The sequence below is a fragment of the Cinclus cinclus genome, chromosome 17 (assembly GCF_963662255.1).
Source record: "Cinclus cinclus chromosome 17, bCinCin1.1, whole genome shotgun sequence".
NCBI lineage: Eukaryota > Metazoa > Chordata > Aves > Passeriformes > Cinclidae > Cinclus > Cinclus cinclus.
In genome coordinates, this window is record NC_085062.1 from 10,227,730 (window position 1) to 10,255,667 (window position 27,938).

Below are 27,938 nucleotides of genomic sequence, written 5' to 3' on the forward strand. Positions count from 1 at the left end.
CAGATGGAAATACTTCCAGATCTAAAATAACTGCTGTGGTGAACGAAGATGGGATGGACAGGGCACAGAAGGTGGCAGCTAGCCTGCCACCCTTGTCACTCTGCTCTCTGCACCCAGGACTTCAGCTGCTGGCATGGACAGCTATAGCCCTTAAGTAACAGGGCCAGGTAATCCATGAGAAACAGCTTGGTGGTGCAAAGGGAACTGCAGCAGGGCACTGGCCCTCTGTCCCCTAGGCACAGTTTGCTGAGGACTGTCCCCAGGCCCTGTCAGAAAAGGCAGCACCAGTGACTGGGCCCTTGTCAGAAGCCAGGGGAATAGCCCTATCTCTCAAGCAGGAGCTGTGCAAGAGGTAGGCTGTGGTTAGGGAAGCTGTACTTTGTACAGCAACTGCAGGAGCTGCCCACAGGACTGGAGAAATGCTCCCTCCTGGAGAGGGTGGGGAAGGCTGACTGCTACTGAGTGAACTCTGTCACTTGGAGCTCGTCCTTCTGTACCTGCTCTTTAACACTGGTCAGGGGACTGGAGGTCTGTGATGGCTTGCCCAGAGGTGGTGCTTCCCCCAAGGCTCAGCAACAGGAAGGTCTTGGGCAGTTGCCTGGCTGCTATAAGGTTGGCTGTAGGATGAAAGGCAAGCACATGGCTCTCAAAAGTCTTGAAAGGATTGGTGCTGGCTGCTGCACTCCCACATGCTTGTCCACAAATCTTCCCCCAGCATGCTATAGAGCCAACTTAATAGCTTGTGTGTAAAATGCTAGCAGAGATCTCAGGAAGATGTCAGTGCAGCAATGAAGGGATGGAGAATTTCTCATGCCTTGATGTTCTGTGCTGTATTTCATACACCAATCTCTCTGGTTTAAAAGGCATGCCTCCCTACTGCTTTGAACATTATCGACCTCAGCCTTCAGCTGCTGGCTCTTGCATCCCCCCACTTGCTAACCTAATGCTGGTTTTCCTTTCTGCTTCTTAAAGCTCTCGTGGGCGCACCCGGAAATCCCATCGGCATCGCCGCTGCCACTCTCGCTCGGAGAGCTCTGACTCCCATTCCCCCAGCTGCCGGAGCAGGTAACAGCACTGCTCCCAAGCTCAGTGTCCTCAGCGCTTCCTGCTGGGCTCAAGGATGTGGCTACCACAGCCTGTGTGACCCACAGGCTCTCTGTGCACAGCCACTTCCCATTCTGGTAGCAGCCATGTCACACACTGGGGGCTGAGTTGTTTGTGGTCTCAGCCATTGAAAGGTTTTGCCTCAAGAAGCAGTGGCTGCAGCTTTTTGGTCTGACAGTCACTTCTAATCCCTATGGCTGGTGATCAGCCCATGACAGCTGATTCCAGTCTAGTGTCCCTTCTCCAGCCCAAGGGCTCTGTACTGCTGATGTCCCAGGAAACCCTTAAACATGGTCTTAGCAATGAAAATATATTTGCCTGTGGCAATCTATAGTCATTGTCTTTGACCTGATTAAAATCTCTCCTGTGGATGACAGATGCATCCTGGGGCCAGCTAAGTGGATGCTGGTGCTAGACCTAGCATTGCTGCAATAACAAGTGATTTATACACATAATGAGTTCATGTTTCATGTTCTCTGAAAGCACTTGAACAGCCCACCCCCACTCTCCTACTTCACTCATCCTAAGTACTGGGAATTCTGAAATGAAAAGCTGAGGATCAGCGGGGGGAGGAATGCAATCAGTAATTGGAGGGGTGCTCATGCAGGAGCAGAGTGTGTTTTCTCTTGGAGGTGTATCACCATAGGAACATTCTAGGGTGCACCAAGGTCTTGGTTTGCCTTGAGCCACCATAAAAATCATGCATTGGAGCTGAAATTTGAGGTTAAGGTCCAAAGCCTGGATGCAAAATTATTATTTTTCTTTTAAAATAGAAAAGCAAAACATCCCTTTTCTCTCCCTCATAACTCCACTGAGTAGTCACGTGGAAGAACATTGTCCCATACACAGAGCCCTAGCACAGACCTGCCAAGGGTTGGTATGGAGCTGGGAATGGGCACTACTGCAGTCCTAAGGAATAACATTTTGGCTGTTCCTGTCTCCTGGAGGCACAGAGCCAGGTCTCGGGAGGAAGGGCGTAAAACACGGCGAAGACGCTCCTGGCACCATTCAAAGATGACAGTAAAGAGAAGCTCCTCTGCAGAGGTTCAGGCCTGTCAAAAAGCCAGCCAAACCCTCCCACTCTACAGCTTCCTGTCTTCTAAGGAAGTAGTAAGTATTACACGCTGTCCTTCTTTGCTTGAATTAGCCAGAGGAATCTGGGCCAAGAACTCTGATATGAAATTTTTATAACTCAATTATAGCAATGTTAGACAAACTTGGTTAAACTGTATTATTAATTCATGGTGCTGTTTTCCAATGTATGTAAAGTCATTCTTTCCTTCAGCACTTTCACACCAAGGGTGGGGCTGGAGAGGGGGAAAACTTGCAGTGTCTTTAGCCTATGAATAATGAATTGAGGACATTAAAAAAAAAAAAAAAGTGGCCTCCAGAAACAGTATTTTAGAAGGAAGAGTTTGTTACGAAGTCTTTGCTCAGCTGGATGTGAACTTAATTCACTGGTCTTTACATACAAAAGTTTAGTCCTTCAGGCTGATAAAAGGTATCAAACATATACAAAAGGAGCATTTACATTTAATGAGCTGGTGATTATTGGCATGGGATGTTTTCTGACTATCAGGATCCTTCTAGGATCACTGTTCCTCTGGACTGACAAGCCCAGGGGCCAAATCTGGAACTTATGAGCTGCCCTCATTGATGCTAATGGGAACTGCATGTGCATCTGAGGGTAAAATCAGGCTCAGTGCCTTGGGATGTTTTTCCGTATACACAGAAAGAGATGATATAATACATGAATTGAGGGAGCAAGAGATGGAGAGAAATATTAGATAGAGATTGATATCAGTCTTCCTTTTCTGTGGCATGTTTCCCCTTTGTTCCTGGCAGCAGTAAAGCAGAGGTGTGATGCCCAAACTGTGGTGATGGTATCAGATAGGCACTCTGGAGATGGAAATTGCTACATAGGACTGGAGGTAGTGCAGGATCTGATAGCCACACGTGTGGATGTGTAATGCTAGAGGTGTTTTGACTACAGAGTCCTCCAAGCCCCGAAGTTGTTTTCTCCTTTAGGCCCAGTCATCAATTGGAAATAGCTCAGCCACACGCAGGAGCTACATCAGATAGGAGAGGGATGGTGCCAGCAAGAGCAGAGACTCTACCCACTCACCCACACAGACAGCATGCTGATCAAAATACCCAGGGATTGTACGTGGGTACAGACAGGCACAAGCTGTCTCTCAACATTATAGATATGCATATTTGCTCTCGTTATAGAGTGTGTGGGGCCATGTGAGTCAGTGCTTGTAAAGCCTTATAAGGCAGCGTGGAGAGCAGAACCTCACACCACACGCTGATGTGTGCACGCACACGCAAAGGAAGAAAAACAAGGTACGAAGCTCATTGTCATGAACTGGGGGTGTTGCTGAGTTCAGAGCTCCTCCCCCCAAAAGAAACAACCAGCCAAAGACTGCATCTTGTCACCAGGGTGTTGCTTAGTTCAAGCGGCGTATTTTTCATAAATGCTTTTGAGCCTAAGCCCAGTTCTTAATTAGTGCTAGGTTTCCTCTTTTGGAAGCCAGGCTCCCTAAGTCCTGTGAGGTCACCTACCAGCTGTTCTGTTTCCTGAGAAAGAGTAAACTCTTGATTTAAAATTTGAAAAGCTTTAAAATGAGCTAAACTCAAGCATCCTGCACTCTCTTTTCCATTTGCTTCACTCGAGGTAAATGAGTGAAGCAAATGGGAAAGCTGCAGGGAAGGAAAGACAAGAGCTTGATAATTCTGGATGTAGGGGGTGGATGCAAAGTAAAAATCTTCAGGATACTCCTGATACTCCTGTGTTCTTTCTAGTAAGGGTTAATAATTTGAGCAAATATTTTAATGACTAAAAGGCATAATGGCTGATGAAAGCCACTGCTGTCCTCCTGTCCCCAAAAGAAGTACATTCTCTTGGGACACCAAGAGCACATTTAAGCACTTGCTCAAATTGAAGCTCCTGGTTAAGAGCTGCCCCTGAAATTTTGCTGAATAAGGTCATTAAATATCGTGTACTCAAAACTGGCAAGGGAAAAATGGAACGAGAACCTTTAGTCTCATTTATTAATGACTACACACAACCCTTTGATGCCTTTCTTTTTCATGAGTTAAATGGTTGCTCTATGAATAAGCTTCGTTCTGTCAGTGTTTGAGAGCAGCCTGAAATGAAAATGTGCTCTTGCAGAATATGTTGATCACATATTAAAAATAAAAAATGCTGGAGAATAAAACATTTTTTCACAAAAACCTCAGAATTAGGATTCAAAATACCATGTTTCAGTCCTCTGTGAGAGTTGGTATGTTACACTCCCTATCCTTCCATCTGGCTTGGGCTCCCAAACCAAACCATCCTTACCTGAGGAGATGCACTGTCATATCTCTAAAGGAAAGGGATTGTCCAAGGAGGATCAGGGAAAGATACACAGAAATATAGGGAAATATGAGATAATGCTATAGCACTTCCAAAAGAAAGGGTTTGCTTTTCAAGATGGTTTTTATTTTACATTGTTTTGCTTCTGAAAATTTGAAGTGCTTTGTGGTAAATTCTCCTATCCTCCCCACCCTATTTGTCTTCATTCCTTTGTAATGAAACAGCCACAATTTCTAACTAGGTCTGTCTGGAACTGCTGCGGGATAATACACACAACAAAGCAATGCTCTGCCTATGCATCTACCTTGCTGCTTCCTTCCCTTTTTATGCAAAAGCTGATGCACCCACACATGCATGTACACATGCAGAAACACCTTCAAGTTCCCTGCTACTTTTATTTTTGGCAGTGAATTTCCAAGCTTCTCCCTCTTCTTGTCCTCTTAATCCTGTGCAGTTGCAATAGGCACCTATGGAGAGCAGGACTATGGGCCTGTGCCTCAGCAGGCACAGAGAAGCTGTGGGTAATGTGCAGCATTTATTTCTGTACAGAATACCCCTGCCCAGCTGCAGGCACTTTATTCCACACCGACACAGATGGATGACTGTGCCACTGTGCTTTCCTTTAGCGGTGCAATATAAATACCTGCAGGGCACAGATCTAATTGCCTTTGTTGTTGCTGATGAAGATAACTGCACCGTGCATACACTTCCCTTGCCAGCTCCTTTGCTTTTACTGTAACTCATTTGTGATGCCACAAATTATCAGAGGTTTGAGCCAGATTTCCAGTGAAGCTCAGTGGGGTACAGCTGCTACAAATGATGCTGTTTGTCTTTGTGCTCGTGTCTGCAGGAAGGTAGAATGGGGATATGCTGTGCAGGGACTGGGACAGAGTGTGCTGGAAGGCTGAGGAAACCTTATGGCAGACCTGCATATTGGCTCGCTGCTGCTGTTTTCTAGCCTGGCTTTTGGCTTACATAGGAAAAACTATTCTGTTGAGCGCTAGGCAGCATGTTTTTGACAGCAAACAGGGCTCTTCAAGAGCAGAAAGGCAAAACCTTCTATAAATATAGAAGTTGTTCTCTTTTTTTCTTGTCCCATCTTTCCCTCCCGGCCGGGGCACTGAGGTTACCCCTGGTTATTGTCTGACAAATCCAAAGCCCAGTGCTGGCAGCAGCCGCTTTGGGGAAAGGATGGGTGCCTGTATCCATTGAAGGGCTGGGCTGTGCAACCAGCTACCAAACAGAGGTGGTGGAAGACAAAGCCTTGCTCCAAAGTAGTGCCAGCCTGGCTCAAGCTGAGGTGGGGATGCAGTGCCTGGACCCCAGCAGGCTGAAAAGATCCTCGAAAAGAAACAAGCTTTTGCTTGGCGTTCTCTGGAGTATACCGCAGCAATGTGTTGGGGAGCCAGGTTGCTCAGCCGTGTTGCCATCCACCCCCAAAAATCACAAACTCAGGGACAGCTGTGTCACTGCCTCCCTGCTCTGGGACTCACAGAAAACTCACTTTGAACTCCCCACCCAGCCAAAAAAAAAAGTGGGATTTTGCCACTCAGTGTTCCTCGAGTCATAACGGTGCAAAAAGGGGTTATACTGAATTGCTACAGAACTTCTGCTTTTTGTACTGAATCAGAAGCTGGCTTTCCAGCTGGGGTGGGTTCTCAGCAGAGGTGAGGCCATTTTCCCCCAAGCTCTGGCAGGTGGAGGAGCACCAGGGCGGGCGCACAGCCCCATCCCCAGCAGGTGCTGTCCCTGTGCCGGCGGCTCTGGCAGATGTCGCCCGGGCTCTCGCCGAGAGCGGGGCTCGCCAGGGTCACCGACACAAGTGTTTTATTCCTTTCATTAGCACGGTGCCTAGAAAAAGAGAGAAAGGCAGGCGTTATGCCCCTCTGAAAGAGAAATTAACTCTGCTTTGAAGTGAGTTGCAAAACAAGAGAAAAAAGCCCCACGGAAGGAATCCTGCGGCTGAGTGAGGCTGTGCCACGCTGCTGTCCCCGGGGTGGCTGACACAACGCATTGTCATCTCTCGCCCCAGGCTGTTTGTGGCACTGTAAATGGAACCGTGCAGTTTCATTGGAAAACGAGCTGTGATTGTATTTTTGTAACCTGTTAGACCGCGCTGCGTCTTGGTCTGGGATTGCACTTGGAATTACAGTCTGGAATATGAGTAAGGGCCTCATTTCTGCTTCCCCCTCATCTTGATTAAATAATGATTTGAAACAAAAAAATCTAATAAATACATATCCTGGGTTCCCTTGAGGGCAGCAATATGTTCCCCGCTGAAAGCTGGATGAAGCAAAGTTCAGTGAGATTGTTTAATTACTTATTAGGGGTTGTGTGGGGGGAGGGAAATCCAAATGTTCACATAGAGAGAATTAGATTTGTGAAAGAGCAGGCTCTTTTAAGCCACCCTAGAAAAGCAAAAAAAGCCATTAGAATTCAGAATCACCCAGAATGGTGTGATTCAATTGAACTCTGTGCAGTGTTTTTAGGTGTGGTGCTCTGTTTTCATCCTGGGTGGCTGGCAGGACTTTCAGAAACAGTAAAATGCCACTTGGAGCAAAGCCAAGGTAATCCAGTGGGGAATTGGTCTGAGCAGGCAGGCAAGATGAGCACCCTGAGACTTATCCTGGCTCTTGCTGCAGGGCAGAGCCTTCCCCCAGAGCCTGCAGGAAGCCACTGGCTACAGCCTGGTGCCCCAGGGTGGTGGGGCTGAGAAGCTGCTGTGTCCCCCTGGCACGTCCCTTGCCCCATCCAGCCCTCACCCAGACTGTCAGCTCCATATTTCACTGACATCCATACTTGCCTCTTCCCAGAGTGTTGCTGCCACAGATGCTGAACTACAGAGGAGCTTGTTGATCCTCCCAGTCATTTGACAGATTTTGTGATGTGCTGACAACAGTTGCTGCTTTGAAGGTAGATGTCAGCCAAGGCAGAGCAGAAGCTGGGATGCCAGTTCTTGGAGTCAGTCTAAAAAGCTGGTTTAGAAATTCCAAGAAACTGCTGTATTTCTTGGAAGAAATAACAGCCTTTTGGTTTAAACTGAGAAGGAACAGAAGGAAGGTATTTCTGTGTGTGATGATGGGGTCAGTGTCCCTTAGAGCAGCCCTGTGCCCACTCCAGGCTCATCATAGCCCTGCAGCCAGGGAGTACCTCACATGCTGGCTTTATGCCTGGAAGTGAAAGGTGATGAAAAGCTGGTTGTCTCTGGGTTAGGATTCAGCTTGAATGCAAACCAAAACCCATCTTTTAAGAAGATGATCTGGTAACATATTTGAAAGTGGAATCCTGTATCTTCTGGAATGTAGCTGGGGAGAGTGCAGTGGTCCATAGCACAGAGGTCAGATCTCTTGGTGCTCTGGATTTCAGAAAGAACTGGTGAAAAGCAGAGCTGGCTATTAGGATCCCTTAGGCTCCTAACTGACATTCCAGTTTCTACTGGAGTAAGCAAGGACTGGTAGAGAATAGCTGGAGCTGAGAAGAAGCAAGGAGCAATTCCAGATGCTGAAATGAGGATTTGCAATGTGTGTCTCCATTCATTCCTAGTTGGGAACATCTGGGAGATGTTTTTGCTCTGTCCAGGGCTTCTGTATTGAAGGTGCAAGTTGACTAATGAAGAAGGATCATTTAATTTCCTATGTTTGCTGCTGGGGCTTCTGATTCCTCTGAGCTGGGACTGAGCATCAATTAGAAGCTAGTGTGGGGTAGAGATGGGGAGCTCCATTATGGATTTGCTGGGATGAACCAATCACTTACCCCAGAATATGCTTCTCTCCCTGGCAACACAGAAAGTACTTGGAGATCCTCCAGCTCCAGGTGTTTTCAGAGCACCAGAGTGTTGTGGGCAGTCGTGCTTCTGCAGACTGTGCTGAGAGCTGCTGTGGGTGCTGGTAGCTCTGCTCTGGTTTCACTCACTCCTGGTTCAGCACCTGTGTCCGAGTCAGCTGTCCCTGTCCCAGTTAGCACCTTGAACTGGGTTGGGAGCAGCTCTCCCTGGGCACACAGACTGAATGTCACAGGCAGGAGCATGGATATAGAGGCACCATCTGATAGGATGGAGATCCATGTGAAACATGACACAGGCTGAGTCTGCAGCCCCTCTGAGGATGAAAAAGCCAGCCAGTCCTGAGCTAAACTTTCCAAAGGGACTGGCCTTGTGCCTGCTGTGTGACAGCTGATTCAGGTCTCCTCTGCTGCCTGAGGCAGCACCAACATTGCAATGTGTTTTTTGGCTCAGATTGGAGAGGGCATGGCCCATGTCCCCAGTGTGGAGAGCATGGCATAGATGGGGGCAGCGTGCCCCAGAGTGTGGCATGAGGGCATGTGCACATGTTTGAGGGAGCACGGCTTGCTGGGAACATGTTTGGAGGACTGTCCTGAGTGGGGGGAGCCAAACCTGTGTGTCCACGCTCTAAGAACCCTGCACCAAACCTCATGGGTGGGTTTGAGGGGAGTGGAGGCTCTGAGTGAAAGAGAAGGAGGCCACACGAGAGTGCAGATGTGTTGCATTGGGCCCTAATTCTCACCCCATTGCAAGGGCAGATGTTAGCACTGACACGGCCTCACTCCCACTGCTGCCACATTCCTGAGCTGGCTCAGGCAAATGCCAGTGCAGTGAAAACTCAACTATAAAATACTGAAATGATGTAAATCCCCTTGGTGGTGCTCAGGGTCTCAGAGAATAGCCCTGCCCAGATCAGTCTGCGTGAGTTCCAGGTCCTTGCTTGCCCTGCTGTGTTCAGCAGCCCAGCCAGGGCAGAGGCTGGCAGGAGCAGAGCTGCCATCCCCTTCCCCACAGGTCTCCGATACACAGCATGGGGACACTTCTCCTCCTCTATTCTTTCTCTTCTTCCCTCACTCGAGTTCCCTTTGTCATTTCTATACAACCCGGGGGGATTCAGTGGAAGCTGCGGCTTTCAGCAGGAGCCATCAGCCGCCAGGAATGGGCTGGACAGGCCAATTTAAAGCAGAAGGAAACAAAAATGAATAATGAGGGAGACAAGCGAGCAGACAAAAAGCAGTCATGACATTTGCATAGAGGAGGCAGCAAACAGTTGGCAGTGTGGATTGAAGAGAGAGGGTTTATGTTTTTTTCATGTAATTTGAGACTCTAATGATGGACTTATGTTGCCCGCTCTTCCTTTTTTCTTACACCTTACCTACTAAAGGAGGAGTTCTTGATGGGTAAGTGGATGCTATCCGCAAGACACCAGGGAATTTATTAGAGGTCACTTGAGCGCATTAGCTGTATCTTCTTCAGGGGGTAAAAAGCACACAAAAAAGTATCTGTATACCTTTTATTTCCAAAGGGATTTTTCTTTTTTTCCCCTCACCCTCTTAGTTATTTTATTTTTTCTTTTTTTTTTAAATTTCAAAGTGATAAGCTTGTTTATTTGCCAGTTTTTGCTTTGTACAGAAGCCCTTAATTTGATTTGAATTTGTTTTTTGTTGCTTATTTTAGTGACATTGGTTCAGCTACTTTATTAAGGAAGCTTAAAAAATTCACTCATCTATGTTTTTATTTTTTATTTTTTTGCAAGGATTATGTAGGTTTTTTATATGTATATACCCCTTTTTTTTTTTCCTTCCCTCTTTAAGGTTAAATAAGGGCTTTGTCCTCTGTTACATTTTTTAATTTAGTTATTTATTTATTTTAATTCTTTGTTTGCCCGCTTACTTTCTTAAGCTCTTTTGTTTAACATGAACCGCATGCTGATACTCTTTGCATGATCTCTAAATATTCCCATTATTATAGCAGGGGGAAAATAAGTTTCTTCTTACTGTGGATTTCTTTTAGGGATATGTGCTTTTGTTTTCTTCTCCTTTCTTCTATTTTTCTTTCTTTCTTACTTTGTTTCTTTTCTTTCCTTTCATTTTGTTTCAGTGCATCATGATGGTAAAATTTCTGGGTTTATTTGAAAAAAAAAAAAGCAAAGTAAAACCGAAAACAACCCCCCCAAAAACCATTCAAACAATGCCAAATGGCTTTTTTGCTTTCAGATCTCTCAGTCAGGGTCTTCTGCTGACCTCTTTACCAAAACAGACAGCCCGCCTGGCAACCTAGCCAGCCAGAATGGAGAGTATCATGAATATGACTCAGGAAACGATACTTCCTCCCCTCCCTCCACTCAAACGAGCTCATCCAGGTCAAAGGACAGCCAGGAGAAAAGAAGTCTAGTCCATGATGGCTTTGGCCATGCCTTCTCGTCCAGGAAGCCCAAACTGGCCAACAGCGATAACAGCTCTGATTCAGGAAATTCCTTCACCAGTTGCTTTTCCCAGACCAAGGGAACAGCTTTGGAAAATCTGTCTCCAGATGCCCAGGGACAAGACCGAAGGTCAGTGATTGCCAGTAGCTGCTGCAGGCAGCCCAATACCTGGTACGTGTTGCTCTGTGTCTCCTGCCGCTCCTCAGTTGCTGTGGTGAGCTGGCAGGGAGCTTTCTGTGCTCTGGAGGCAGGCAGGTACCAACCAGACCCACAGTCTTGCCAGGCTGGAGTCCAGAACCCAGCAAGGACCAGTACTGTAGCCTGAGGAGGAAGATAAAACCCAGCCATCACATCCCTGGACATTGCTTGTGTCAGTGCTTTGGCTTTGCTGTGGCTCATTAAGGGTTTGGGCCTGGGTCAGGCTGTGTTCACAGCACATCCCTGCTCACCTGGGCATGGCCGTGTCAAGAAAAAAAAAAAGTCTCTGGTTCTTCTGGGCAAAATCTGAAAGGAGCATTTGGGGGTTGCCATGCTAATTCTCCCTTTCTGCCTACTGTGGCGAAGGGAAGCAGGGCTTGTTTCCACTAAGATCATAATGGGCTGTTCTTTCACCTGTCCAATGAGCCAAATCCAGCATGTCCCTTCCCAGCTCATCCAGCACAGCTCCATGGTGACAAGGTAGCATCTCCTGCCAGTGGGGAGCACAGGGAGGGACAAGTACTTGGCTGGCTGCAAGATAGCACAGCAGCAGCTCTGCACTGGGGCCACAGGACATCCAACCACCACCCAGTGCCACAGGATGTCTTCAGGAGAGGGGAGTAGCTGCTAGCCTATATCACCACCTCCCATTCCTGGTTTTGCCAGGGGATGTTGGGAATGAGGGCAGTGAAGTGTGGTGGCTGGTACCCAGGGCTGTGCTCAGGCAGTGGTTGTACAGAGCTCTTCCAGCTCAGGCCCTTAGGTCCTAAACGCTGAAAGTTAGAGCCAGGACATGGTTTGGAGCACTGAATGTGAGAGGAGGGAGCCAGGGTAATGGGTTTTAGTAAGAACAAGCCTCATTTTTCAGTCAGAGGGTAAAATTTTAGGTCTGTCTGTACTTTTCACATGGTGACTCCAGTGGGATAACTCTGCCTTCACATGGGTGGATCTGGGATTGCAGCTGGCCCTGGCTGCTGGGAGGCTGCCTGGCTGCTGGGCTCTGACCCCAGTTCATTCCCAGAGCACTTCTTTGAAGAGGAGGAATTCACAAAGCGCTGTCCAAAGGTAACAGGACATGCCTGCTAAGTGCCCACTTATGTTGTTCCACAGCCAGGCTGGAGCACAGCCCTTGCCCTGCCATGCTCTGCCTTTCCCCTGCTCCAGCATTTTTTACTTCTCTCCCTGCCCAGGACCATCACTGCTCACTGGCATGACCAGGCTCAGCCAGACACCTCTGGTGTGTTTGGCATGGAGCAGATGAGCTGCTGCTTGTGCCACCCGAGAGCTCTTCCACACTTCTTTTCCCTGTCAGAGCCCAGGGGGTGAGCTCGGTCTCTGACCCACACACATGGGGTCTTCTGCAACAGCAGCCTGGGTAGCTGAGAGAGAGCTGGGGCTTTTTTATCTCCAGTTAGGGAATGGAAGGATGGGAATATTTATTTGCTGGAGCATAGTGCTCCCCTCCGCCAGGGACCAGTCCCAGTTCAGCCACAGCTTCAAGAAGTGTCCAAATATATGTTCACAGAGCGTGCCTACCCTCATGTCTCGGTTCCTCAGAGGAGAAGAAGCGAAACTTCCTCCCCTCCCCAGCGCACAGCTCCCCGCTCAGGCCTGGCTCCCGCAGCGAGTCCTGCACCAGCACGGGCAGATCCTCACCCAGCTCCAGCCGCTCCCGCTCCTCGCACCACAAGGCCTCTCCCAGGTACTCCCGAAGCAGGTCCTGCTCCTCGGGAAAGAGGTAAGGCCAAGCTGGAACAGCTGTCTCTGTGACCGGGGTGTCTAGTTCTTGCAGCTGGCAGGCTCCTTGCAGGGCGAGGTGTAAGAGTTTGGGGGTGCTTAGGAATCCACAAGGCTTGGGGTGAACTGGCTAGGCAGAGCTGGGCAGAGATGCCGGAGAATGGGACATCTCTTCTCCCTCATGATTTGGAGTAGTCTGGTACAGCCTCGCCCTCCAGCATCTTTAATTCTCTTCTGTTTCTTTCCTATCTCCAGGTCTTCGTCACGTTCCCCCAGCTATTCCTCCAAATCCTGCAAAAGAAGTCCTGGGAGTAGAAGTTCAAGGCCTCGCGGGAGCCCCAGTTACTCCCGCTACAGTCGTAGCAGGTACAGCTGTCCCCTCCTGGGGTATTTACTGTCCCCTCCTGGGGTATTTACTGTCCCCTCCTGGGGTACCTGCTGCCTCACACTTTCCCCCTGCCTCCTTCACTGTCGTGCTGGTGTGAGTGGCAGGCAGAGCCCAAGGCTCCAGCTGGGTCTGTCCACACAGCCAGCAGCCCCTGCAGCAAGGCTGCAGCCCCTGGCAGAGAGGGATCTGATTGCAGCAGGGAAAGACACTCTGCTTTTTAGAGTCACAGCTCTGCCAAAGTTTTGTCAGGCCTGGGGAAGTGCCCCTGCTGCGAGGGCAGATGCCAGGTACCCTAAGATGGCACTCATAGCCTTGCAGAGGGAAACACAGTCCAGGCACCTCTACTCCCTCCATACACCATAGAAAACAGTCTCACAGTCCAACCCTAGAGATGCCTTTGGCAGGTTTTCCTGGTAGCACCTGTGCTGCTGTGAACATTTTGCAGCCTCAAAATCGTACATTCCCAGGGTCAATTCTTGCAGGCTTTGACAATCCCTGTGCTGCTGAGAAGAACACTGCCTGCATGCAGGGATCAGGCAGGCCCTTGACCTGTAACGTGTTGCTTTGCAGATGGCACTGAGCAGGGTGTATGAAGTCAGCCACACTGCACACAAGGGCCTGTGCTGACGTGTATGGGAATTTAACAAAAGAGAAAACCATAGCAACACCGGCACTCCTTCTGGCAAGGCGTGCAGAGCCCTGCAGGGCTACCAGGCCCTCGGCTCACATGGGGCCTGCTGGCAGGGCTGTTCCTGCCAGCTCCAGTAGCACAGCCAGCAAGAGCTAAATACAGACTGCACCCACAGACACAGGTCCCTGGAATCCATCTTAGCTTGGTATTGCAAAGCCACTGGAAGACATTGCTGGAGCCCCTGAATGCAATCAGTGGTGTCCAGTCTCTTTGTCCAGCTATGTGAGCGCTCAGGGGTGACGCCACCGGAGCGCTGAGAGTTGTCCCTCTTGGAGCTGAGCATTCTCTGCTCATCTGTGCCTTCGTGGGTCATTGCCTCCCCATCCCTGAACCACCCCCAAGGCCCCTGCAGTGACAGTCCCCATGCTGTGTCCTCCGCAGGGACCGCGAGCGGGAGCACAAGTACAGCTCCAGCGAGAAGGAGTCGCAGCGGCAGCGGCGGCGCCGCTCCTATTCCCCCCTGAGGAAACGCCGGAGAGACTCTCCCAGCCACCTCGAAGCTCGGCGCATCACAAGGCAAGGGGATGCTGTCCCATCCTTTGGAGACAGGCTCAGCTGGCACTTCCCGGGGGGGATGAGGGCTGTCCTTGGGTCCCAGCCCTTGCCAGAGGAGGTTTCTCCAGCAGACCGGTTTCCCCGAGCCTGATCAGCAGGCCCTTCCACCCCTCCTCTAGAGCTTGGGGATTTCCAGCTGGAGGCAGAGGGAGGATGGAGAGGGTCTCAATTTACAGTAGCTGAAGGAAAAAAGAAGATTAAGTCAGAGCAGAGACTCAAGTGCCAAGAGCATTCCCTCACAGGCTTTTTATTTCACCCTGCCCTGTGGTGAATGTCCCACATTAGAGAGAGTCAATTATTGACTCTAACCTGCATGCACAGGGCTCTTTGGGACAACATCAAGTAGAGCCCGGCAGATTGAGTGGCTGAGACATTCCCCAGAGCTGTGGGGGTGGGTGGTTTGAATCCCAAGGCCCGTCAGCTACCTTGTCTCTTTTTCCTTTTAAACGAACACAAACACATTTTTGGGAGCGTTGTGCCGAGTAAACAGTGCTTTTTGGAGATTTTGACAGTAAGTCTGTCCTTGTGTTGCTGGTAACCCACATCTCTCTGTCCCCACAGTGCCCGCAAACGCCCCATCCCCTACTACCGTCCCAGCCCCTCCTCCTCCAGCAGCGCCGGCAGCTATTCCTCCTGGAACAGCAGCTTCAGCCGCTCCCCGAGCCGCAGCCGGAGCTACTCCAGCTACCGGACGAGCCGCAGCCGAAGCTGGAGCAGCAGCCGGAGCTCGGGCCCCAGGAGCAGCCGCAGCAGGAGCAGGAGCTATGACTCAGGAGCCAGCTCCGACAGCCTTCGTCGTTAGGGAGTGTCACTGCTGGCTGACACCGGGTGCCGGCGTCACCGCCGCATTCCTGGCATTCTCCGCTTCTTTCCCACCTACCTGGCCATCGATAGCAATCATCCCCGATACTGACGTGGTGGCATTGCCGGGTCCCCCTTCCCCGGGTCGGAGTAAGAGCCCTGGAGCGCCTGGTGCAGCCCCTCCGCCCTAGAGCGGAGTGGGTGGATCAGTTCCAGCTCCCCAGGCCAAGCTGGAAGAAGGGTCGGTGCTTTACAGAGGGTCTGTCACCACAGACCTGCTCCGTCCTCCCCGATGCTCCCGTCTCCCCATTGCTACTGCTCTCCAAAGCATTACCAGTGGGTCCAAAGGAAAGAATTCTGCTCCTTGCTCTTCTGAAAACCAGGAACCAACAAATTAACTTCTCTTGGAGAGACGGACCCAGCTGGGGAGGAGTTTGCTGGAAAGCTTCAGTGACGGAGGGCATGGCTGTCCCCACCAAGGCAAATATCAGGTCCTTTGGGTCTCTCCTCCAGCGCTGCTGCCCACTGCAGAGAAATTATTTATTTATTGCCAGTCAGCCAGTCCCTGCTATAAATAGAAGGCTAGAAATCTCTCCCGACTTGCTTCCTGGGAAAAAAAGGCTGTTTGCTCTTTCTCCTGCCCTTTCCTACCAGGCAACAGTACCTTTTCCAGGGTTATTTTATCTCCCCAGCCCTGAATTGCTTGCAAACCACCTGCTGAGGTCTGAAGCAGACCTGGGGCTGGTGGGGTACAAGGCAGAGGGGAAGTGGTGCTGTGCTGTGCTGTGCTCCAAGGGCCAGGCCACATGTGGGAGACCATGGGCTTCCCTTATTTGCAGAAGCCTCGCACAGTTTGAGTTTGGGTTCTTCAGGAAGCATTGCCCTCGGAGTGTGTTGCTGGTGGGACCAGAGGGAGGTGCAGAGATAGCAGCTGTGGGGTGCACTAAGAACACACAGGGTTAAAAGGGCATTGCAAGAGCCAAAGGACCCCAATTCCCCTTCCTCACACCATGCAGCAATTTCAGGCAGGATTCCAGGCAATCATTCCTCCTTGAGCCCCTCTGGCTGCCCAGGGTCAGAATCAGCAGCACAGTTGCAGGGCCAGTGCCGGGCTGCAGCAGGATGCAGTGGTGCCCCAGGTTGTTACTGGGAGGCCAGAGCAGTGCAGAGGGACACGAATGCCCCCCCGCTAATTGCCTGTTTTTCCAGGGAGCCACAGACTGCCCTGGGGTTTTGTCTCTCTGCCAGCCCAGCTGCCTGCACAATTACTGTGTTTTGCCGGGTAACAAAGGCTTCTCCCAGCACCGCCTGAGCTGGTGCTGAGGAGTTTATTTCTCTTACAACACCTGGGTGCTTAGAGACGCTAATTTGGGCTTAAGACTTCCCTCCCTCCCTTCCTTTTTCCATCCCCTCCCCTTCCATCCTGCACGATTATTAACGAGTTTGGGCTTAATGAGTCAAGGAGGTGTGTGTTGTTTAAGTGTTACAGAAAAGGGCTGAGTGGAGCCACCATCTGCAGGAGCAGAGGGGGTAGAGAGGAACGCAATCCACCTCCCATTCACAGAATTACCTACAGGCCCCTGGCAGTCAGAAAAGGGACAAAGCAGCAAGAGGAGAAAGGCTGAGTGCCATGAGCTGCTGTGGTGGAACTGGATAGTTGCCTCAGCAAGCCTGTAAATCTGTTATCTGTTGGAAAGTACAGCAGCACAGGCAGGGATTCCATCTGGGTGGTACAAGAGGAAGTTTGATGTCAGGGACCTCTTTCCCAGTATCTTTCCTGGTGCTGGTACCCCTTGTCCTGTGCCTTCAATGGCCAAAGCTCCCCTTTTTCCCAGACCCTCATCCCCTGCCTTGCTTGCTGCAGGCAATGTGAGGATGAGGGGGCTGAGGCAGAGAGCTGGGCACTGGTGTGGTTGGTGGCTTAGTGTGGGGATGTGTCCATCTTCTGGGAGGACCCTTCCTAGGACACAGAGAGAATCGCTCCTGCTAGGGCTGAGCAAATGCTCCAGGGCTGTGGTTGAGGGATCAAAGACAGGATGCCACTGCCTTCCCTCCTGGGCTGGCCCTGACAGTGGCTCTTCGGCCACTTTCTGCAGTGAACTCCCTCTCAAAAGGGCTGAAAACCTCATGCTTCTTCCCCAAAGACTCTCTCCCAATTTGATGCTGAAATGCCCCATCCTTCTGCTCCCTGGGAAGATCCAAAGGCAGTGATGGGAACCCAGACCTCCCCAGCTCTCCCAGTGTTTCAGGAGCAGCTTCCTGCCCTTGGCACCCCATAACGCACACACGGAGCTATAGCAAGGAAGCAGCTAGCCTGAAGATTCAGAACTAGTAAAGAAAAGAGGAGGGGCTTTGTGCAACTGGTGTAGATACCAAATTCTCACTGACTGGAGTCCTAGTGGCTGAGAACATGATGGAAGCACCACACCAGGGTTATGAGCGTCCACTCCCTGTGGGTCAGGAGATGACCCTGAGGGTTGTGTGGGGCTGGTGGCAGCTCTTGCACTCATCCAGCTGATCCCTACATCAAGGACTGCCTCTGCCTGTACAGTCCATGGCAGCTAAACACTCCTGGGGTTTCCCAAGCGGACTTGCATTGGAGTAACCCTATTTAAATTATTTATTTATTTATTTATTTATTTATTATTATTATTCTATTTTTAATTGTATGTCAGAATGGACCAATATTTATTTATTCTATTTTTTCCCCTTAACGTTATTTTCGGATCTGTTTGTTTGTTCAGATGTATCCATGCCGCCGGTCTCGTGTAAAGGTTTGCTGCTCTGGCCCTTGTCAGTGAGGTGGCTGGAGGAGTGACAGTCACTCCTGCTGCCACCGTGTCCCTCTGTGCTCTCAGGAGCAGGGCGGACAGCACGGGACGGACAAAGGGACGCAGGGCAGAGCTGCGCGTTTTCCGTTTGGAATCTCGTGTTTGTCATTCGATTTGTGCAGGAATGTGATGGGTGTGACCACAGAAACGGGTCTAGGACGTGTCGGAGGTGACGGCGAGGGTCTGCTGGCCGGCCGAGCGCGGGGTGCCGGCAGTGCCACCGGGGAAGTGTCGCCCGCACCGGCCGGGTGCCAGCTGGCCCCGCGCTGTTTGCCTTGGCTCCGCTCAGCCCGAACCGCGGCTGCTCCGCGCAGCCACCGCCGCTTTCCCTGGGAGGATGCCGTCGCCGGGACTCTCCTGCCGTGTTTATCCCTGCGCACTGACCCACCCGTGGGAAAACAAGAGATGAGACTGTGAGAGAGCGATCCCTGCGGAAGGTCCTTGCAAAATCCAGCCTCTGGTGACGGTCCTGACCCGGGCTGTGTGTGTATGCGTGTATGTGCACATGTGCATATACGTGTGAGTTCCCCTCGGTGTTATTTATTTTTTAACTTATTAAATATTTTTAGTACACCCTCCCTGTTAGCAGACAGACGGGGTTTCTGTGGGTTTGCGTGAAGCTGTGAGTTTTTCTGTCTCTGTGCCTTTTGCCAGTGTTTGTTTTTTTGTTTGTTTTTTTTTTTAATGTTGTTTCTCTCATTCACTGCTTTTATGGATTTTTGCTCTTCATCCAACAGCTCAGATTGGTTCAGGTGTTCTCTCTGCAAAGAGCGGGTTCACCTGGTGGAAAGGTATCTTGGTCATTTGGTGTTGGTGAATTGCTGCTGTGATCAGACACACAAGGGGTGTTCAGGACTGGCCACAATATCTGGATAATATCTTGGCTGCTTTTTGGAAGCCCTGTCTCACACTCAAAGGCTCCTTCCCACCCATGATTTTGAATCATTCCACAGGCATCCCTTCTGCCTTTCCCTGGCAGAGCACATCACAGCACACACTCCCAAATGTCTCCTTGACCCTGGAGCCATGAACTCTCTCCACTCACTGGACCTGCCTTGGCTCTGGGTTTGTCCCCCTAAGGGAGGCTTGTCCCACCTCTCCCAACCCCAGGCTTCAGAAAATCCAACACCATTTCTGCAGGTTTGCTGGGAAGCAAAGATAAGGGACGTTTCAAAGCACTGTTCTGTTCTTTCTTCATTGGTTGCAGAACTCAGCTGAGCTTTGCTTTATGTTGACTGCAATTTTCTCAATGGTTTTGTTGTCTTGGGAACTGAATTTGTACCAAAATTGTCTGCAACAGCCAATCACTGTTATTTTGCTATGCATTGTACATATATTGAACGGGCTGAGAGAACTTGGCCTCTATTTAATATTTATTTCTTCTATTTATTGAACATTACTTTAAAAAAAGCTATTTGGGTCATGCTGTTGGGTCCATGAAGGCAGGAGCCTTTGAAGCATTGCCAGATATGCTGGAGAGAGGAAGGCAAATTTGGCTCATTTGGATCTCACCACCAGTATTTAGAGAGGAACCTCATTGTGATGGCGATGGACAAGGAAGGGGAAAACTCTCCATCTCCTTGAACCAGCTTCTGTTGACAAATCCCCACACCTAGAAATGTGTGAGGAATTCAGAGGTGACAGGCCAGCTCTGGTGGAGGAATAACCCTGCTCTTCTTCCTCTGCCATGTGCCATAGGGCTGCCATGACCAAAAGTCCCTGGAGTTCTCTGATCTCCCACTGTTGGTCCCATCTTCCCTCTGGGGGATGGGGACACTTGTCACCCTTCACATCAGTGATGAGGAAGGGGACAGGTTGGAAGTGTCTGGCTGTGGTCTCCACCAGGAAGCAAGGATGTCCACCCTGCCCCATCCTGAGACCCTCGTGCCATGTCCTGCTTTTCTCCCTTCCCCAAGCTTTGTTCCAGTAGCCTTGCCCCAATGTGAGGTCAGTAGCCAGGACAGCACTTGGGAGGGCTCCCCTGTTGTCTCCAACATGAGCAGAGCTTGCTGCAGCATCCCCCCCCCAGCTTTGAGAAGAACATGAGATGTGCTAAAAATCCCACCCTGCTCCAGTGTCGCTTCAGCACCACCGCAGCCGCTGCTGTGCTCGCTGGGGTGGGAGGTGTTTGTGCTCCTTGGGCAGAGCTGCCTGTGCTGCTGGAGTGTGGACATGGCTCCAGTGTCAGCAGGAGTGTGCCCAGAGCTGGGCTGTTCCCGAAGAGCTGCCCAGGAGCTGCTGGGTGCTCAGCCTTGGGGCTCTCAGGGTATTGGTTTGAGAAAGGGGCAGGTTCAGGTGCTTAAGGGAAGACTGCTCTTTAGTCCAATGGGGTTTTATTACCTCTTCACCAGAGAATAAATAATTCTCATGACTTTGCTGCTACCTGGCAGTTTGCACATGACTGGGAGGGACTCTAAAGCAACAGTGTCATGGTCAAGCACCCCAGCTTTTGGGCTATTGCCTAGAGAACAACACCCTCACCAGCCCAAGGCAGCTCTCTGACTTTGAAACTGGGGAATGAGAAGAAGATGTAGAACAAAAGCCAGGAGGTGAGAAAAGCCACGAGGGAGGCAGTGTCTGTGTTCTCTGCCTGTTGGTTGATTCCACCCCCAGCGACACCGGCGCATCTGTTCGTTTGAGTTCATTGTAAATCTCCCCTTGCTCTCCATCCACATGCGTTCTGTATCCTTTAGTCTTCCTGGGTGTTTGAGTTGTTAGCCTGGTTAGAAAAAGGTTCCAATAAAGGTTTGGACAGTATTTCCTTTGCATCATGTTCCTTTTGGATATAAGTGCGTGCGGCGGGATATTTCGGGTTGTTTCAGCTGCTCCACAGGGAAGGACATGTGCCTCCACTCCCAGCTGCCAAGGACTGGCTCCTCAGGGCTGAAGCAAAAAAAAGTTGTGGGCTAGTATTTCTGGCAGCTCTCCTTTCCCTGCTGGGCCAGGTTCCTGCTGCCCTTTGCCAGGCCCTTTGGATCCCCCCACCCTGTTTAAGCACTGGGAGTCCAAGCCAGAAGTGTGTCTGTCTCTCCCTGGAGGTCACACTGGGCTCACCAGTGCTCTCCTCGGGGCTATGCCCTTCCCTTCCTACATAAGCTTCCCTCCAAGCCCCGCACAGAGTTCCCATGCCACAGGGCCCTGCCATGGTCACCTCAGCAGGAGCCAGGGGCAGTGGGGACTCTCCAGCACCCTGGAAGTCCCCCAGGGGAACAGCAGCACTGGGCAATGTCTCCATGCTCCTCAACAGAGCTCAGATAGGCACCCAGGAAAGGTCTGGACGTGGCACAGATGGACTGTGGGGACACGGGGCAGCATCCCCAGGTCCCTCGGAGGAGAAGGGGGGCTGCAAGGGCACTTCATGTTTCCCAGAGCTGATGTCGTGGGGTGGCTTAGCGGTGGGAGGTAGCCCAGAGCATTGGAATGACAACAGGAGCTAAATTGGGATGGCCCAGAGAGGGTGAGAGCAGGCAGGAGGAGGGGACGTGTGACTAATCGGGATGAACTAGGCGACAGAAAGAATTCCTGGCCGGGGAGGGAGAATGGCCTGGAGCTATGTGGGAAACGTGGGATGGGGGATGTTATGAGGCTCCTGGAAACGCGGCAGGATTATGGGACTGCCTGAAACCACCTCGGGGCTTGTCCCTCTCACCCCGTGCGCTGGTGTTTGCCCAAGGGGGTGGCAGGGCTGGGTGCTGGGGCGATCCTGCTCCCCAGCCAAGCGGAGATGTGCCCAGCTGAGCTCAGGCTGTGTGTGACAGTGACCCACCAGGACTGTCCCCGTACTGTCACCCACGGGCACCAGGAGCCTCCAGCCAGGCAGGACAAGGGAATGGAGGGGGATGCTCAGTCCCTCCACCAGCAGCTGCCTCGCCACACCAGGAATACTCAGCCGGCACCTGGGACCTCCCCGGGCACCTCCAGGCATCCCTTTGGACCCCAGGGAGACCCTGTGATGCTCAGGCATCTCCATGCACGGGGGGCAGCCCTGCCCCCAGCGATGCTGCCGTGATTAATGCCATGGGGTGACCAGCAGCTGCATCCCTGCGCGGCCTGTGCTGCATTAAAGCCTTCCTGCTGCAATTACTTCCATAGGGTCCATTAGAAAAATTGCAGATGCTGGAGAGAAGGAGCATGATGCAGAGCCAGGATGCGGCATGAGGAAGTCGTTCCGTAGCCAACGTGACCCTCACTGGTCACATCCCATCCTCCAGCACACCCCGCTGCCCACAGGAGCCGTGCCTGGATCACGTCCATGGGGTATGCCAGCCGTACCCCGGCTCGGGGCCATGTCTCCCGGGTGGATGCTCGCTGGGAGCTCCCCCTCCAGCGCTGCTGCGGCTGCTGCTGCCGCTCCCGTTCCCGCAGCCCGCTCCCGCCGCTGCCCTGTAATTAATAGCCGGGCCGCGGCTGTGATTTACTCCTCGCCCTGCCCGCACCGCGATTGCGGCAGGGCCGGGGCATGCGGTGGGGTGAGGAAGAGGAGGAGGAGGCGGGCGCTGAGCAGCGCCGTGCCTGCTGCCCGGGGTCTGTCTCCTTCCCGCAGTTAGGGGATATTTCCCGGGCCCAGCCGGTGAAGATGGCCAAAGAAGCAGTGCTGGAGAGGGTCATCCTATAGCCCTGCCCCACTCGCCCCAAACACCCACCCTAGGGTCCCACTGCGCTGGGGGTGCCAGCAGTGACCCATTTCCCGGCACAGTGGTACTCGGTGGCGTGGGGACACGTGGCTTTACAGTGAGGGGAGCAGCTTGGTCAACCACACCACAGTATTTTTAACAGGTGACAGCGGGATGAAAGCAGCCAGCCCTGAGTGAGCTTGGGGGCTATTTTGGGCCGGCAGAGCAGCAGGAGGGGATGGCAGGGGGCTGGGGCAGCTGCCGAAGCACGGTGGCCCCGTGGCAGCAGGGATCCTCGGGCCAGCGGGAGAGGTCAGCTGCCACTGCCCAAATTCTCCACGGCTGTTTCATCCTCTCCAAAATACTCGGCTGACAGGGCAGGACTTGCAAAACACACACCCCCCTCCTCTGAAATCCATATAAATAGTACTCGCCCAACGGCTGGAAGGTTAGAGAAGTTTCTGGGCTCGAGGCTCAGGCATTTATTGCAGCTCTCACCCAGGAGCAGCAGGGAAAGTTGCACATAAAGTCCTGGAGAGTGAGAAGTGAGAGAGAAGCTTTTTAATCTCAGGATATTTGCTTTTATTATTTTTTTTTCTGTCTCTCCTGACAAGAAGTTTTATTTTCCTCTCCCCAGTCCTGGGATCGTAGCCAGACAGGAAGCGTTTTCTCGCGGCCAGAGAGCTCCCTCCGTCCTTCCTGCGCTCCTCCAGCTCCCGGTGATTCAGCCTGAATTGATTTTCTCATCGTCCTTCACCTGGTGCCGGGAAGGAGGGACCATCCCCGCGCACCCAGGTCCCACCCGGGGTGGATGCGTCTCCTCCGGGACGGGCTCCCGGGGGAAGTTTACAGCCAGGAGCAGCCGCGCAGAGGCTGAGGCTCCGTTGGAGAGCCGCGGGGACACGCTCAGACCCCTCCGAAGGAAGCCATGGCCGATAGCCAGATGCCCTTCTCCTGCCATTATCCCGGCAGGCGCAGCCTCCGCGACCCTTTCCGGGAGCCCGGCCTGACCTCGCGCCTGCTGGACGATGACTTCGGCTTGTCGCCCTTCCCCGGGGACCTGACGGCAGACTGGCCCGACTGGGCTCGGCCCCGGCTCACCACCACCTGGCCGGGTCCCCTGCGCGCCGGCCTCGGCCGCACCCCCCCCATGGCCCCCGCCTACGGCACCCACTTCGGGGGGTACCCCGAGAGCCGCAGCCCCGCACCCTTCCCCCGAGAGCCCTGGAAGGTGTGTGTCAACGTGCACAGCTTCAAACCCGAGGAGCTGACGGTCAAAACCAAGGATGGCTACGTCGAGGTGTCAGGTGAGAGCCAAGGCACCGGGGAGGTGGCACTGCCAGCTCAAGGAATTGGCTGCAAAATGCCAAAATCGCCTTTATTTTAAAGCTTGGGAGCAGGGGAGGGCTGCAGCAGGGCTTTGGGGCATCTCCAGAGGAAGTGTGGGTGTCACGGGGGGATCTGGCGCACAAGCCTCGGTGGTTGGCTGCCAAAATGCGAAAGGACACGTGTCCTTTGGGGTAAATCTCCCTGCTTTCTGCCCTGGCTGGCGGCACCCAGCAGCGAGCGGCCAAGAGGGGCCCCAGCTCTGCGCGGTTAATTATAGCCGGGGTGAGGTCGGCACGGAGGGAGATTCCCTTTAAAGGGGCCGAGGGAGAGGCTGGGAAGAAGGGAGCAGCTGCTCCCAGCCCGGTTCTGAGTCGGCCAGAAACACGTCCCTGAAAAGTCAGTTAATGGAGGGAACAGTGGGTGTAGGGTCCAGCGCTTTTGGGGGTACCCTCAGTGTCCCGTCAGCCTGGCGCTGACATTCCCCATTGTCCCTGTGTTCTCCGGGCTGGGATCACCAGGGAGGGCTAGGGGCTGTCACCTAACAGAGCTCTGGGTGTTTATTTGGAGCTCACTGCTGTACAGGGGGAAAGCTACAGGGCGGGGGGGGGGGGGGTCTCCAGGCAGCCGCTGGCTGATGCTCCAGGTACAGGGACCCCGAGCCTGGCAGAATGGTGGAAAGGAGCCCATCCTGGGGAGTGGGGCCAAGGGAGATGCTGCCACCTACAAAGGTTATATTATTTGTTTATTTTCTTCAGCCCCAGCTCTTAGCAGCCTGAGAGATCCCAGCTTTCTGCTGGAAATGTGGCTGTGCTGTGTCTAGCATCTCCTTCCCCACACGGAGAGGCTTCCTGAGCCCTCCCCAGAGGAAGGGCTTGCACTGGGCCAGGGAAGCAGCTGCTCAGAAAACTTTCCTGTTGGGTTTAGTTGTTGTTTGTTGGGGAAGAAATAATCTCCCGGTAAGGTGCTGATGTGGGGTGTTGGCCTTCCCTGCAGGCAAACACGAGGAGCAGCAGGTGGAAGGAGGGATCGTCTCCAAGAACTTCACCAAGAAAATCCAGTAGGTACCGGTCGGCCTGGCTGAGCTTTGCCAGTCCCCGCACCCCAGCTCACACACGCAGGGACTGTTTGCACCCCAAAATCTGCCCTTCTGAAGCACGTGCCTGGCTGGGCCGGGCCACAGAGTGATTTCCCAAGGGAGGGAAAGGAGGAGGAGGCAGTTTTTGAGGCGCTCTGTCAGTCTCCTGCACGCCCGGGGCTGCGGGGAGCAGGAGGGGTGCGAGCAGCCGGGCAGGGCGGGCTGGCACCACCGCCAGCCCCGGAGCACATCCCTGCCTATCCCCGCATCTCCATGATGTCAGTGAGATCGCTATCGCCTTGACTCACCCCTGGCTCGCTTTGGCAACAAACAACCGCGAAGGCGAGCCCCGACCGATGTGGGGGGCAGATCCCACCCGCGGGGCTCGCACGGTTAACAGGGAAAAGCATCAAAGCCCAGGCCATGGGAAGGGAAGGGTTTCCTGGGCTGGCAGCAGCTCAGCTTTGCTTTTCCGCCCCGAAGGAGCGCCGTGCGTGCCCGGGTCCCACGGGAGCGCTGGGGCGAGCCCCGCTCTCGCTGCCGTTCGGCTCCTTTTAGGGGCAAGGCTCGCGGCTGACGCGGGCTGACCGGGATTCACTCCAGCGGTGACATCCCGTCAAACACATCTGCCGGGGAGATTAAACAGAGCTCCCACGGGGGCCAGGAGCCCGCTCTAAATATCCCCCCGCACATTCCCAGGCGCTCCAGTAATAACAGAGGCTTTGCCGGGGCCGCTGCCTCGGCACCGCCGGGGCTCCCAGGGTCGGGATCCAGCGGGGATTTGCAGCATCCTAACCCATCCCGTCTTTCCTGCCCCACCCGCAGGCTGCCATACGAGGTGGATCCCATCACGGTGTTCGCCTCCTTGTCTCCGGAGGGGCTTCTGATCATCGAGGCGCCCCAGATCCCCCCCTACCAGCAGTACGGCGAGGGCAGCGGCGGCAGCGAGATCCCCGTCGAGAGCCAGGAGGCCACCTGCACCTGAGCAGCCACCCGCGCCCCGGCACCCCTGTCCCTTGTCCCCTTCCCCGGTCCCTGCCAGCCCCAGGTGACGGGTGCCGCTCGCAGGGATGGCAGCACTCGCCACCCCAGGTGGAGCCGGGGCACACAGCGGCTGCCAGGCCACCACCCCGAGGGCTTGCAGCCCTCTGAGGTGCCCCTAGAGGTTTTGTGCCCACGGGGCCAAGCAGAAAGGATGTTCCTCTTCCTTATGGTTATTGTTTGTTCCGAATCGCTCGGATGGGATATTTATAACAGTAGCAAAAAAGGGCCTGTTTTGTTTTTGTTTTTTTTTTTTTCTTTAAGATTGACATGGAAACCTGTAGCTCTTTGTCTTTTCCTCCTCCGTGAGTTTTTTTTTTTTTTTTTTTAAAACTACATCTCTGCGAAGGACACGCATCCAGCGGTGGAGCTTGTTGGTGTGGCCTCCATCCTGAGAAACAGTCCGTGTGCTTTGAACCTTGGTTTTGGGTTTTGGTGTTGGTTTTTTGTTGTTTTTTTTTGTTTTTTTTTTCCTTATTTCCAAAGAGAATTTGTGCTTTTACTTGTCAGACCTGAGGAATAAAACCCAGTTGATGTTCTTAGCCTTTGCTTGTCTGGGCTGATCCAGTGGGGTGGGTATATGGCTGTGGGAGGGTGGTGGGGAGGAGGGGAATGTTACAGTGTGCCACCTCCCAGCTTGGCACAGGGCTTCCCCATGAAGGCAAGGACAAGAGAGATGTGCAGGGATGCCTGCACTGCTGGGGGAATTCCAAATCCCAGCTAACACTGTGCTGGGAAGGCATTGGGCCGGGCAAGGACCATGGGCTCATCCTGTCCTTAGCTCCTCAGGGAGCTGAAAATGTTCTTCCTGCATGGGGAGGCTGTGAGTTGGAAAAGTTGGGTTTGCTCCATCCCCATTTCCATCTCACCGTGCCAGCTCCCCACCTGCAGATCCACGGGAAGCACTTCCCAGTGGAATGGCAAATGGTTTCTGCTGGGTTCTGGGCACAGCCTTAAAACCATTCCTGGGGCAAAGCACCATTTGCTAAACCCCTCCAGTGCCTGGGCTTAGCAAAGCCAAGGAAATTTTCCATTGATCTGTGCAGCACCTGGGCCAGGCACCCAGTTTTCCATGTTACCGGGACCTCAGAGTTAAAAATACAGCCTCACGTGTTCCACTCTGGCTCTTTTGGGATGTGGTTACCAACAACACCCACCACGTGCTGCAAGTCCTGGCCCAGCACCCGCGTGCCATGAAGGCACCCACATTCCAGGTCATGGAGGGGAACCTGGGCGCTCTCACCCAGTTTTGCAGATCTCATTTAACTTCCAGCAGTTGTTCCAGAGCTGGGACCCCCCCACGGTGAGAGCACAGCCAGCCTCAAGCTCAGCCACTCCGGCTCTGCCAGGCACGGCTGTGAGCACAGCAACTTTTATGAATAAAATATAATCCTCGAAATGTGACACCGACACCGGGTTGGAATGCCAAAAAGTCATGAGTCACAGCTCCAGCCCTGTGTCCTTGTGCCACTTGGAGCCGTCAGGCTCTGTGGCTGACACCTCTCCAGCACAAATTGTCCTTCTTTCTCACCCCTTCAAAGTGTTATTTTTATCAGACTTTTGAGAAAATATCCCCAGGTCCAACCTTAATTTTTTCCCCTTTCATGGAAGGACCTCTGGGAGCACACTCAGGCCCAGCACCCTGACTGGATTTCTCCCTGTGGACCCCTGGCCCCGCATCCATGTCTGGCACAGGATGGTTCCCCGAGCAGGGCTGCAGGTGCAGGGGACCAGCTGTGACTCCGTAAGGAGCTGCCAGGGGGGAATGAGCCACTGCTGAGCCACTCTCCCGTCCTGGGGTGTGTGGGGAGGGCCCCAGGTTGGTGCAACACCAGTGCTGGGACAAAGGGAGCTCCAGGCTCAGCTCTGGGGCTGCTGCACTCGCACAACAGCTCCAGCTCTTGCTGCTGCTGATCCTGCATTTTGGGGTGAGTTTTGTTTTTCTTTAACAGCTTTTTGCTTTATTTGTTTCTGCTTTCGGATGAATTCCTTAATAGGTGGCTTATAA

At 52.7% G+C, this 27,938-nt stretch overlaps 2 protein-coding genes across 2 annotated transcripts in view; both read left to right on the forward strand.

The window, feature by feature from the left end:
• Positions 1-15,042, forward strand: part of SRRM4 (serine/arginine repetitive matrix 4) — a 41,117-nt gene extending 26,075 nt beyond the window's left edge. Inside the window, 8 exon segments of the mRNA XM_062504473.1 lie at positions 973-1,065; positions 2,052-2,214; positions 3,337-3,450; positions 10,463-10,800; positions 12,395-12,607; positions 12,862-12,972; positions 14,067-14,201; positions 14,802-15,042. Of these exon segments, the coding sequence (XP_062360457.1) occupies positions 973-1,065; positions 2,052-2,214; positions 3,337-3,450; positions 10,463-10,800; positions 12,395-12,607; positions 12,862-12,972; positions 14,067-14,201; positions 14,802-15,042 (1,408 nt within the window).
• An 8,371-nt stretch (positions 15,043-23,413) lies between these two features.
• On the forward strand, positions 23,414-26,963 carry HSPB8 (heat shock protein family B (small) member 8). Its single transcript, XM_062504542.1, has 3 exons — positions 23,414-23,792; positions 24,808-24,871; positions 25,715-26,963. Exons 1-3 carry the CDS (start codon positions 23,414-23,416, stop codon positions 25,872-25,874), a joined length of 603 nt encoding a protein of 200 aa, XP_062360526.1. The 3' UTR covers positions 25,875-26,963.
• Positions 26,964-27,938: the final 975 nt, after the last annotated feature.

Coding starts and splice junctions, on each gene's coding strand:
- HSPB8 (XM_062504542.1), top strand. CDS start 23,414: ATGGCCGATAGCCAGATGCCCTTCTCCTGCCATTATCCCGGCAGGCGC. Junction 23,793..24,807: donor TGGCTACGTCGAGGTGTCAG/GTGAGAGCCAAG, acceptor CCTTCCCTGCAG/GCAAACACGAGGAGCAGCAG. Junction 24,872..25,714: donor AACTTCACCAAGAAAATCCA/GTAGGTACCGGT, acceptor CCCCACCCGCAG/GCTGCCATACGAGGTGGATC.